Raw genomic sequence first — 13,674 nt, forward strand, 5'->3', positions numbered from 1 at the left:
AAGAAGAGAAAAATTTTAAATCTTAAACTACTCTGCCTATGTTAGAACTTTAACATTTATCACATAATGGTCACTGACATCCTTTGTTTGCCTTTCTTTAAGTCACCATTCCTAAATTAAAAGTGTATTTAGAGCAAGACATTCTATTACTATTACACCTCCAGTATGACTGCTCATTCACTAGGTTTCAAGCAGTGCCTTAACTACATGTTCATGTTACCCTTTCTCTGTGTGTGTATACATGTGTATGTATGTGTATATAATTACAACAGTCTTATAAAATATTAATATCCCCATTTTACTGAGGATTACAGAAGTTTGAGGTTGAGTAACTTCTCAAGGGCACACAGCTCATGAATGCAAAGCTGTGATTATTACATCTATACATTTTAATATCTGCACCTTTAACCACATGGCAATACTGCTGTACTGTCTCCCTGTATTCACCTAAATTGCCCTGTATTGTACTGGATTTTATTCCTGATATTCTTTAAGCCAGCTAAAGCTAAAATTTTACTTAGTTTTAGTATGCTTTACCTCAGTTCCTAATATCTTAACGTTTATCATCAAGGAAGGAGAATAAATTAAAATTGGAAAAACAGACATACTATCCCTCCTAAGTTCATTCCAACAGAGCCTCAGAAATAAAAAAAATTAAAAAAAAAAACCTCTGCTAATTTTACATATTATACACTGCTCTTTTTTAGACAGGTATTATAAAAACTCAAGAACACTTTTAAATCTTAAAGGCAGCCTAACATCTGAACCATTAGTTAAATCAAGATGAATAGATATTGGAAAGTGTTTATATTATTAACCCCTGACCTAATTTTATAGTTCCCCAGTCTTCCTTAATATCCAGTTTCCTCTCATTCTGATGGAGTGAGAGTCTGTGATGGTGATTCACTAGTCCACCTGATCTCTTGTATGTTTTCTGGTCTGGCACCATACTGTCCACCAACCTTCCATGTATAGTGGTATTCCAGTACTCATCATTAATTCAGTCCAACAGGTGGTGAGCAAGTGACAATTAATGTGGCACAGGATGGCATCGTGATTCATAGAAGTTTTAGCAAGCGCAGTGAGTGGCAAGGAAGCACCAAGTGCTGAAACATTTTTTCTCATCAAAATGCGATAAGTACCAGGTTTGACGAGTTCTGAAGCTGACGAGGCACCACTGTATATGTATTGGCTGGAAACCTCAGAGCCATTTGGGTCCTTTCCACCATTTCCCCTGAATGTCTCATGGCCAGATCATGTTGTTCCATATACAGCATCTCTTATTTGTGTCCTCCCTTCCATTCCTGTAATCTGTTCCATTATGAAAATTCACCCTCTGCTATTCTAGTAGCTTCTTAAATGGCTTCCCTACCTCTAAGCTCTAAGTGTTTCGCTTTTTGATGAGAAAAAGTATATGGGCTTAGAACTAGGATGATAATGATAAAGAAATAGTTTGCATTCTCAATTGAGTGCTTAGTTCATTGTGGGGTAATCAAAGAAGAAATTGTTCAAATAGGGCTGGAAGAACTGCTTTATGAAGAAAAGTTGAACTGTACTAGATATTTCAGACTAGAGAGGTGAAGGCTGGAGAAGAATAAGGTAAAATTCCCACCTTGAAGTGTGTAATTATCAGTGATGGCCAGAACTAAATGTCACCCCCTTTACACATGGAAAAGGTATTATGGGAACAACAGGAGAGATTAGTACTTCGTAAAGCAGACATTAGATTTATAGAAACTTAGATCTTCGTTCCCCCAAAATATGAATGTTTGACACAGTTTTGTTAATTGTAGAAAACTAAGCTACATTGTTAATAAGAAATCAGGCTGTTGTGAATATTAACCTGATATTTTGAAGAAAAATGTAACCATCTATTCTCTCATTTGTCAGTAGGTAGGGCATTGGTTTGATCCAGAATAAAAAAGTTTTTAAGTAGATGAACATCCTAGAAAGTGATTAGAGAAGCAATTTAAAAAGAAACACTGTAATGATTTGTAGAGTTTGGTGTTCTTGAATAAAGGTTTTCAGACATTTTCGTCTCACACTTTATACTCTTAAAACTAATTGAGACCCCAAAGAGCTTTTATTTGTGTAGGTTATATCTATTGATACTTATTAGAAATTAAAACAAAATTTTTAAATACTAATTTACAAATGAAAACATTGATTTATTACATATTTTTAAGTTTTATTTATTTAAGTTATATTTTATTGATTATGCTATTACAGTTGTTCTGGCTTTTCCCTCTTGGCCTCCCTCCACCCAGCCCCTGCCCCCACTCCCTAAGGCAATCTCCATACCTTGCTCATGTCCATGGGTCACACACATAAGTTTTTGGCTACTCCATTTCCTATAGTGTACTTTTCATCCCCATGGCTGTTCTGTAACTACCTATTTGCACTTCTTAATCATCTTACCTCTTCACCTCTTCTCCCCCACTCCCTCCCATCTGACAAACGTTCAAAACACTCTCTGTATCTGTGATCCTGTCTCTGTTCTTCTTGTTTGCTTAGTTTGTCTTTTAGATTCAATTGTGGTTAGATAATGTATTTTTGCCACTTTATCATTCATAGTTTTGATCTGTTTCTTAAATAAGTCCCTTTAACATTTCATATAATAATATATAATGATGATGAACTCCTTTAGTTTTTATCTTGTCTTGGAAGCTCTTTGTCTGCCCTTCGATTCTAAATATCTTCACTGGGTAGAGCAATCTTGGCTATAGGTCCCTGCTTTTCATGACTTTTGAATATTTCTCACCAGTCCCATGTAGCCTGCAAAGTTTCTTTTGAGAAATCAGCTAACAGTCTTATGGGAACTCCCCTGTAGGTAACTAACTTCTTTTCTATTGCTGTTTTTAAGATTCCTTCTTTATCTTTAACCTTTGGCATTTTAATTATGATGTGTCTTAGAGTGGGCCTCTTTGCATCCATCTTGTTTGGGACTCTCTGTGCTTCCTGGACTTGCATGTCTATTTCCTTCACCAAATTAAGGAAATTTTCTTTTATTATTTTTTCAAATAGATTTCTGATTTCTTTCTCTTTTTCTTCTCCTTCTGGTACACCTATGATGAGAATGTTGAACCTGTTGAAGTTGTCCCAGAGGCTACTTATACTATACTCATTTTTTTAATTCTTTCTTCTTCTTGTCTGATTAGTTGTTTTTTGCTTCCTTCTGTTCTATACCATTGATTTGGTTCTTGGCTTCACCCACTCTACTGTTGTTTCCTGTGAACTGTTCTTTACTTCAGTTAGTGTATCCTTAGTTTCTGAATGGATCTTTTTTGTGAGGTCCTCACTAAGTTCCTTGACCATCCTTCTAACCAGCGTTTTAAACTCCGCATCTGGTACATTGCTTATCTCCATTTTGTTTAGTTCTTTTACTGGAGTTTTGATCTGTTCTTTCATTTGGGCCATGTTTCTTTGTCTCCCTGTGTGTGCTCTATGTATTAGGTAGAGCTGCTTTGACTCTATGTCTTGGTAGTGTGGCCTAATTTAGTAGGTGTCCTGTAAGGTCCAGTGGCACAGCCTCCCCTATCACCCAAGCTGGGTACTCGAGGTGTGTCCTTTGTGTGGGCTGAGTACACCGTCCTCTTTTGGTTGAGCCTTGGTTGCTGTTGGCAGATCAATGATTTACCCAGGTCAGTCAGCTGCAAGGATTGGCTGTGACCACTGACCACCATTCTCCTCCATTTGTGGAGGATCAGCTGTGCAGGGCAGGATAGTGGTGCTCTGATGTGGTCTGTAGCTGTCTTCTGGGTGCACTGGCCCTGGGGTTTCCCGGGTGGTGCAGCCCTAGGTCAGCCCCCATCTGTGTTTTGCCCAAGGCCACCTTTTCTGAGCTATTAAGTAATGTTAGAAGGCTTCTACCTGTGCTGGGCTTGGAGATTTCCAGGCAAAGCCAAGCTGTGAATCTAGTGCTGGGCCTGGGGCTCACTGAGGCCAGCTGTTGTTTGTTTGAGAGGATTTAGGAAGCTGTGAAGCATGAGCCAAGACCAGCCATTCATATGGAAAACCAGCTTGGATGGGCTGGTAAGTTGGGTGGAGTCTCTGGGGATCTCCAAGGTGGGTCAAACAGTGTTAGCTTGATGGAGTCTCAGATACGGCCCCTGCCTGACGGCTCTGTAGGGGGAGGATTTAGAAAAGGGACAATGGCCTCTCCTTACCTTGATGCCAGAAATATCACTTTCTCCCAGTATGCCACTGGTGCCTTTCAAGCTGCTACCCCAGTGCTGGAGCTCAGAAGGAGTGAGTCTGAGTAGATGAGTCTATGTGGGGGTTCTTTAAGAGGAACTGCTTGGAGCTTCAGAAGTTTGTGCTGTCAACTTAATTCCTGCTGATTTTATGCAGCCAGAAGTTGTGGGGACTTATCTTCCTCTCACTGGAACCCTGGGCTGGGGGGCCTGGTATGGGGCTGGGATTCTTCACCCCTGAGATATTCCTCCCAAATTTTTATCTACCATACATGGGTATGGGACCAGCTCGTTCTGCATCTGCACCCCTCCTACCAGTCATGATGGATGTGGTTTCTTTAATTCCATAGTTGTCAGGCTTCCATTCAACCTAATTTCTGTTGTTCTGAGTGATGGTTGTTCTATATTTTAATTGTAATTTTGATGTGTTTGTGCAAAGAGGCTATCCATGTCTGCCTATGCCACCATCTTGACCAGAAGTCCTCATTACATATTAATATAATACATTTAATAAACATAACTATTTTCCAAATCAAAAAAGAAAAAATATGTTAGTGGGAGGAGTGGCATTGTCTTAACTTAATAAGACAGCTGGATTCGCACATGCATCTGTTTCTGCATTGACTCTGTTGTGATGTCACCCATCATGTAGTTTCTGGAAAATACTGTATATACAAGAGAAATGAGAATGAAAAAGGCACATAATTGTGATTATGAGAATGTTTTTACCTTATGGATCCACTAACAACAAGCCATTTGAGAACCAGTGTTCTTGAGGAAGCAGGAATTTTTTGTTACTTACACAAAAAAAATTACTCTCCACCATTTTTGGAAGAATATTTTCTAAGACTATTTTCACCATTATTCACTGGCTTTGCCCTATTCCTCTAAAGGCCTGCTATCAACTTACAAACTAGTGAAGTCAAGTCAAAGGCAGAATTTGTTAGTCTTTTTACTCTTTCCAGTCTAATGAAGCATAAGTCATCTAGACCATAGTCCCTCTATTTTTCTTCATAACTTCTCACTTTATTGATAAACCATAAAGGAATATATGTTTTTTTCAACTGGAATCTGAGGAGGGGGCAGTAAAACCATTATTGCAGCCCTTCTTTTATGTCCTGGAAGACTTAGGAGAGAGAAGGAAAACCACACTATTACCTGGAGTCTGGACTCTGTCAAAACATAAAACCATGGACCCTGACAACCAGTTCCTGGAGGCCAGCCTAGAGTGGTAAAGAATTATCTCTAGAAAATATCAACACTTCAAGATTTAGCTGTACTTTGGGAATAACATGAGTCTAAAAATAGTTTCGAGTCTCTCTACTTTCTGTTTATCAGCACATCATTTGTCTTTTCTGTCTTTTTTTATTCTGCAACATCAATACCAACCTCATTTGATTCCAAACACAGTTTTTGTTTTCATTGAAGTATCTGTAGAATCTCACCCTTCTCACTGCCACCACCCATTTCTGTCATTCTTATTTAAACAGCCCATTGGTCTTGATTCTAGGCTCTTCTTTTCTCAGTTCATCCTGTGTAACAGTGCCTGCATAATTTTTCCAAATGCTACTATCATGACACTTCTTTGCTCAAAATTCTTCAGTGATGTCTTAATTTGTATTATGCTAGAAATTTATTTTATCTCTACTTTTCTTCCACTTTTGTTATTGCCACCATGTTTTCCTATTTTCCCCCTTTCATTTAAGCCCAATAGATTATTCAAAAACTCAATTTAAAAACAGTCTCTAAATAGTTTTTACTTGTCTAATCTGAATTCATTGATTTCCCTCTCCTCTGAAACAGAGTGTACTGTATTTGAAGTTTGTACCACATAGTTTGGTATGTAAATACTATTATTAATTGGTTTTTTTCAGTTATCTTAATTTTTTTCTCCAAACAAGTTGTAAGTTTCTTAAGAACTTGGTTAGAATTTCATCCTGGGAAAGGCCGGACTCCATGATTTGGGCAACTGCTCAGTGGTCTTTCCACAGTTATTCCCTAAATTATCTTTGTGGTAATTATGCTGTGATGATCTTAACATCTGAGGAAGTGTTCAAGTCTGATAAATGTTATCTAGCATAATGCTGTTTCCAAGTATGGTATCATAGTTCATGTAATTATTCTGAATTTGTCAAACGTTATCTTATAGCTATTTCTGCATTTGAAGTTCAGCCAGTTTCTACTGAGGTCCAAGAAGGTGGAATTGCTAGATTTGCATGCAAGATTTCATCAAACCCTCCTGCAATTATAACATGGGAATTAAATCGAACAACTCTACCTATAACTATGGACAGGTAAATGCAGCATTTGTCTTTGGAGAGATGCAGGAGTAACGAACACTCTATCATGAACTCATTTTTATTTACATTGTCAATAATCAACTTCTTAAGACACTTCAAAATTAGGCAAAGAATTAGGTCATCAGTATGCTCTGGCTTATGGGGCATAATTCCTGTTTTGGGGGTTTAGATCAGAATTCAGAGAGCCTGCCTTACTGCTTTGTTCCTTTTCTCAAATGTCTTTTCCAATTATAGGACCACCTGAGTACATGGATTGCAGCCCAAGGATTTGAAAAACCAAATTACACTTTTACTGCTGGCAATCACAGTGCCGATGAAAAGGGTCTCCCATGTGTGCCCTGGTAGATGCCCACTTCTGTCTCTGCTTTCCACTTCCCAGTCCCCTGTTCTCTACACTTGCACACATATCCTAAGGCTCTGAAGGTGGTTGAAGTTTAAAACTCAAGAACCTCATAGCAATTTCAAGAAGTTTGATTCCTGTCCTACTGAGTAGCAGTATTCCTACATAGGCAAAAATCATTTGCTAAAATGGTAGGGCCCTTAGATGGAAGGACTTATTTAAGGAAGTGCACTTTTTTTTTTAACTTACATTCAGTTGTGCCTTGGAAAATACATTGATATTAATAGGCAAAAAGTCAGGAATCTGAAAAAATTATATACAAAGCTCTAGGCCACAAGTTAGCTACGTCCAAGCTATCATGTCAAGTGAGACTCTGTGTGAAATTAGACTGATAGATTTCAAAAACAACACACTGCATAGTTACTTGTTTTAGAGAACTGTAGTGACCCAAATGAAAACAATTCAATCAAGTTAATATTTTAAAAGATTTTTAATGTATTTGGCGATTCAAAAAGAGTTGAGTATACAGGGTCTGGCACAAATAATGCCCCTTTTTAATTATAAAATCTTTTATTACAAAATTATAAGAATCTAATTCTGTAACATAACAATATCACACTCAAGCACCCCATATGACATTTTAGGTGAAATGTTCAAATTATAACTATACGTTATTACACCCATATTATTACCCTACCAACCACACTCAAGCAGATGTTACTGCTGCCAGACCCTGTATTAAATGTTATCATAGAATATATGTTAAAATAAAAAACAAAATCTACTACAGAGAGTTTAATCATCTTTCTTCTCCTTACAGGATAACTACCCTACCAACAGGAGTATTGCAGATCTATGATGTTGGCCCAAGGGATGCTGGAAATTATCGTTGTGTTGCTGCTACTGTAGCCCACAGGCGTAAAAGTATGGAAGCCTCTCTAACAGTGACTCCAGGTACCTCACAGAAGTGTTTTTGTTTTTGTTTTTGTTTTTGTGTTTAGTTTTTAATGGCACAGCTATTAATTTTTATTCTCTGGCTGTAACAGAACTTTAAAGTACATAAAGTAGTACTTTAATTTTATTTAAAATACTGTAATATATTAGGAAAATGGCCATTTTTATGTATAAAGCAACTTCTTTTGTAGGCTGACTTGTTTTATATTATGGTAGTGTCAAAATCTTTAAGAAAGGTTGAATTTTTAAAAATATTTCACTTTTTAAAAAATATACAAAACACAAAAAAGAGAATAACAGTCATCCATTTCTACCAGAATTGCCCATGGTCAATAAAGAGATATTTGTTTCCAGTTGGGTATTTTTTGTTATTTAAGAAAAATAATTTTCATTTATGACAATAATGCATGTTTATTATTATGAAGAGTAATGTTTACAAAAGTAAAAAAGTACAAAGATATAAGTTTTAAAATACCCCCAATTCCAATACCCAGAAATCATTATTGCTAACATTAAGTGAACATAACTTTTTATATTTTTTCATACATGAATATAATTAGCAGGGCAATTAGAGAGATGAATATGAAGAAATACATGTTTTATTAAAATGGAATTATATTTAGCAATGCTAGTTTCTATTTTAAAATAATTAATTTAAATTTACTTCAATATAGTGGAAGAAAACTTGGACTAAAGTCAATGTTAAACTTCAAATGAATGTATTCTTTTCACAAGAGACATTACTTTCCAAAAGATCCATTAAGGTTAAAGCATTTTTTTAAAAAACATTAAGAGACTGGAACAATATTTTTAATGCTTTCTTTTAATATTAAGAGTATCTATTAGCTTCCTGGTATGAAAGATGGAAACAAAAGCACACTCATACTCCTTCCCTCCTCCCCACTGCCACATAAATTCTTAACAAGATTAGTGAAAGAATTAAATAAATGTTTGAATCACAATTAAAAGCGAATGATGTGGAAACAACCCAAATGTCCATCAGCTGATGGATGAATGAATAAATAAAATGTGTTCTATTTATATAATTCAGTATTCTATTGTTATTCAATAAAAAAATATGAAGTACTGGTACATGTTACAACATGGATGAATCTTGAAAACATTATGTTGTTCAAAGAATCCAGTCACAAAGGACCATGTAATGTATGGTTCCCTTTCTAAGAATAGGTCTAGAATAAGGAAAACGGGAGAGACAGAGAGTGGTTTAGTGACTGCCAGGCTGTGGGGAGAGGAGATTGGGGAGTGACTGCTAATGGGTATGCAGTCTCTTTGTCTCTTTTTGAGGTGATGAAAATGTTTTAAAAATGATTGTGGTGATGGTTACACAACTTGGAAAATACTAAAAACCATTTAATTGTATTTCAGATGGGTGAATTATATGTTAAGTGAGTTGTATCTCAGTTAAGTTTTAAAAAAAGAAAAAAGTGAGTAAGAATAGGTATTTTCACTCATTTCACCTATATTTTACTTATAACTTATTTTTATATTCTGCCTTTTCCTCTCTAAAGCCAAGGAATCTAAATCCTTCCACACACCAACCATTATAGCAGGTCCACAGAACGTAACGACATCTCTTCATCAGACTGTTGTTTTGGAATGCATGGCCACAGGAAATCCCAAACCGATCATTTCTTGGAGCCGTCTTGGTATGTCTTTTCATTAAACTTTGTTCATTATAGTAAAACTGATAAGTGTTTATTTTATATACAAAACACATATTTGGCAATTAGGTAGCTTTTAACTTTTTGGCATTTTAGTGTGTAGAGAAATGGTTTTAGTGTAGAGAATTTTATACTTTTTGATAGGATTGTTTGGAGAGTGATATTTTCAACTAATTTTAGATAATTTACGTTGTTGTAATTGAAATATTCCCTTTGAAATAGATCACAAGTCCATTGATGTCTTTAATACTCGGGTACTTGGAAATGGTAATCTCATGATATCTGATGTCAAGCTGCAACATGCTGGAGTATATGTTTGTCGGGCCACTATCCCAGGCACACGAAACTTTACAGTTGCCATGGCAACTTTAACTGTGTTAGGTATGTTTTCTTTTGTTCTGCATTCAGGAGAATCTTACACTTTCACATTTGCTGTTTTATCTTATGCGTAGCTTCCACCTTTCTTGAATTTTGTATCATTGATATGAAGGTTGATAAATTACTTAATCTAATGATCAATTTTAAGAGAATATTAAAGTCCTATGTTAAAATATAACTATTATTCTGAAGTCACCATTCCGTTTGCCTCCATACCATTATATTCTTTCTTACTTAAGCTTCCCTCTTATCTCCTCCTCAGCCCCCACCCCCAGCAAATCCATATACCCATTCACCAATCTAAACTTTTAACCTGTTGGTCATCTGTAAGCATTCCCAAGGGGCTGTGCATTGGGTTTAATAAAGTTGGATTATGGTACACATATTTTTAGGGCATTTATATGGGTGTTCTCAACAGGGAGAACCTGGGGAAAGTAGACTGAACAATGCATAGAAAAGGCATCTGGATATATATGTGCAGAGTGTAGACTGGAGGCTCAAAATGTCAAATATTTTCAGGGGTGGGACTTGGTGATTTGCTATACTCTTTCTTGACTCTGTATCATTCCTGTTGTGGCCACAGAAATATTTTTTCTTTTCTTTTTTTTAAATGTAGCTCCTCCTTTATTTGTTGAATGGCCAGAAAGTTTAACGAGGCCTCGAGCTGGCACTGCTCGATTTGTATGTCAGGCTGAAGGAATCCCCTCACCCAAAATGTCATGGTTGAAAAATGGAAGAAAGATACATTCAAATGGTAGAATTAAAATGTACAACAGGTAGGCTATGCCAGTTTGCTACTATCTTAAATAAGATATAATGGCTTTAGTAATTTTTATGTGAAATGGCTGTAATTACAATATTAAATATTTTAGTTATCTTGGTATTTAAAACTAAACTAAAGTAATATTTTAATATCAGCATGTTATAGACAGTTTTATATGTGGATCATGGAAGTGGTTACCTACACAGAAATGAACGTTGGGCAGTTCCCCAGACTTGGCTTATAGTCCTGATAGACAGGTAGCTAAGTAATTAGCAAGCATGTTAACCCTTAGGGATTTCAGTTCTTTCTTCCATAACAGGAAATTAGGAAGAAATAATTGATTCTCTAAGAATTCCTCTACAATTCAAACTTAGTGATTTAAAGAACTCATCTTAATTAGTATAAATATGAATCTCCTTGTAACATTCTCACTTATGTTACACAAAACTTGAAACATTTTTGGTGACCTCAGTTTTATGGAACACTGCAGTATTATATAAATTAGATGCTATTACAGAGTAATGTACTTTCTCAATGAAAGCCAACTTTTTAAAAAGAAATTGAGCTGTCATCTGAAGCAAACAGGATTTGGATATCACAAGTACCTATGTAGACTCAGAATATAAGAGTAATTTTAAGTAAGTCATACACATTTCTTTGGGAGGGCTGGCTGTACATTTTTTTTTGTTCTAGTTTATTTTTGCCATTTAAAATGAGAGTATACTTAGCAATGATTTAACTTTATTTTTACATCTTTCTTAGAATTTTTCATAGAAATAAATAATTCTTTTTCCTTTCTTCAGTAAATTGGTAATTAACCAGATTATTCCTGAAGATGATGCTATTTATCAGTGCATGGCTGAGAACAGTCAAGGATCTATTTTATCTAGAGCCAGACTGACTGTAGTAATGTCAGAAGACCGACCCAGCGCTCCCTATAATGTGCATGCTGAAACCATGTCAAGTTCAGCCATCCTTTTAGCTTGGGAGAGGCCACTTTATAATTCAGACAAAGTTATCGCTTATTCTGTGCACTACATGAAAGCAGAAGGTAAGTAATTTGAGGAGTGTTTATTTAAAATTTTTTTAAATTTATTTATTTTAAAGAGAGAGGAAGGGAGAGAGAAACATCAATTTGTAGTTCCACTTAATTGATACATTCACTGGTTGCTCCTTGCATGTGCCCTGACCAGGCATCCAACCTGTAACCTTGACATATCAGGATGATGCTCTCTCTCTCTAACCAATTGAGGTACCAGGCAAGGCCGAGGAGTGTTTAAGTTCCACTTGCTATCATGGATTTGTTTTCAGTTTGAATGATGTTTTGCATAATCCACATAATGTTTTTGAAGTTCTTTGCCTTTCTCTATCTCTTTTAGTAAAATCATCTATCACAGTATGTATCTATTTTTCTCTAAATTTTGTGTTGTATACTTTGTGTATATAAGTATAGATTTTTTTATTCTATCTCTGCCAGGTAAAATATATAGAGTGGTGTATTTATGGATTTCCTTTCAGCAAAGATATAAATTTCTTAACTAAGAATTAATATGCCAATTTAAGTATGCAGTTACATAGAACCAATGGTGTAACTGCTTAATAAAATAATGTAATAAAGTATAGTCACTATAGCATGTTATTTTTAAAAGGGGGGAAAGGAAACATTATCAAATTCCCCATATATTTGATTTTATGTATTTTGAATGTTTTCTGAAGTCATATAGAACTCTCTATATGAACCAGGTAAAAAATTGAACATGATACTATTGGTATCTCATTTATTACATAAAAATAGAAATCAGACCTGTCTTCAATTTTTTATTCAGAACTATTATTCCATTTCTGGAATCTTTTTTATCTTAATCATTTCTTTTGGCAAAAATTTTAGAGGAAAAGGAAAAACTGTTTATAAATTCTAGTGATTTTTTTTCATAGAAACCATAATAGAGGTTTACAGATTTTAGTTCTGTACACAAACACCCTAACTTTTATGTAATAGACATTAAAAATAAATCAAAACACCCAAGAAATGGGGATATAATATAATTGTCTGTAGAAACAGGTAGTTTGTTGTTTGTTTTTTGTCCTTTGAAGTAGTATTTTGAAAAGGAATATTTTGAATTTAAATCATGGGTCATAGTAGCAAGAAGAATGAAAGTCTGATAACTGAGCATGTTGGAGTATGTTAATTCCCTTTTTAGTGATTTAAGAAGGTAAAAGGAATGCTGGTTTTGGTGGAGACCACTCTTGTTCGCTATTATGGTTCTTTCATTAGAGCCTCCACATGCAACTCAGTGGTCTATTCAGGGTTGGAACAAGGCTTTTTAATTCGAACTCAAGGACCTTGTTTGGTAGGTCAGAAATCGTACTATGCAGTTCCTAATTAACGAGACATTAGCCAGTCTGTTGTGAAATGCCTGTAATCTTGTCTAATTAAAATGCTATCAAGTTCATTCAGAAATGTGGGAAAACTTAATAGTGGAATTTGCCTTCTGTTTTGTTTATAAATCCAGTGTAGGGAAAAGGGGCCCTGTCCTTAGAGAGTTTTGATTAAGTTGACGTCCGTTTACTGTGAATTGTTCACAAAGCACAGTAGCGACCAGTGCTCTTGTTCCACTTTACAGGTTTGCTTTGTAGGAATTAAGTCCCACAAAGACAAATCCTCTTCTATACCTTGCCATGCATATTTTATTCAGAATTGCTGAGAATTTTTTTCCTCTTTAAAAAAAAAACAACCTCCTTGTGAAACAGCATTCTGGAGCACATTCTGTGCTTCCCAGATCTTTTGCTTTCAGTATAAATAAAAGAACAACTTGCGTCAGTCAAATTTAGTAGAATCTCTAGGGGCAAAATGAGAACGTCTGCAGGACAACCGTTGGTTTGGTTTGTTTTTGTAACGAGTAGAGCCATTACATTCCCCACTGTCTATCCATTAATGTTTAAAAGGAAAAAAGAAGCCATGAGTTTAAGCAAGTAAAATTTACACTTATGAATTACAGTATTCTGTAGTGTTAAGCTCTGTGTGTTACTGCTGCATATTGTCTCTGCTGTGGGTTTTGACTAG

At 35.5% G+C, this 13,674-nt stretch overlaps 1 protein-coding gene across 1 annotated transcript in view; it reads left to right on the forward strand.

Moving 5' to 3' along the window:
- The window catches only part of PRTG (protogenin), a 120,310-nt gene that overhangs the window by 47,724 nt on the left and 58,912 nt on the right, over positions 1 to 13,674 (forward strand). Inside the window, exons 3-8 of the mRNA XM_054565388.1 lie at positions 6,343 to 6,487; positions 7,654 to 7,787; positions 9,317 to 9,454; positions 9,692 to 9,850; positions 10,464 to 10,623; positions 11,414 to 11,661. Coding sequence (XP_054421363.1) covers positions 6,343 to 6,487; positions 7,654 to 7,787; positions 9,317 to 9,454; positions 9,692 to 9,850; positions 10,464 to 10,623; positions 11,414 to 11,661 — 984 coding nt within the window. The remainder of the gene's footprint in view (positions 1 to 6,342; positions 6,488 to 7,653; positions 7,788 to 9,316; positions 9,455 to 9,691; positions 9,851 to 10,463; positions 10,624 to 11,413; positions 11,662 to 13,674) is intronic.

The sequence above is a fragment of the Pteronotus mesoamericanus genome, unplaced genomic scaffold, assembly GCF_021234165.1.
Source record: "Pteronotus mesoamericanus isolate MK-2021 breed Mesoamerican mustached bat unplaced genomic scaffold, CSHL_Meso_final contig_164, whole genome shotgun sequence".
Lineage (NCBI taxonomy): Eukaryota > Metazoa > Chordata > Mammalia > Chiroptera > Mormoopidae > Pteronotus > Pteronotus mesoamericanus.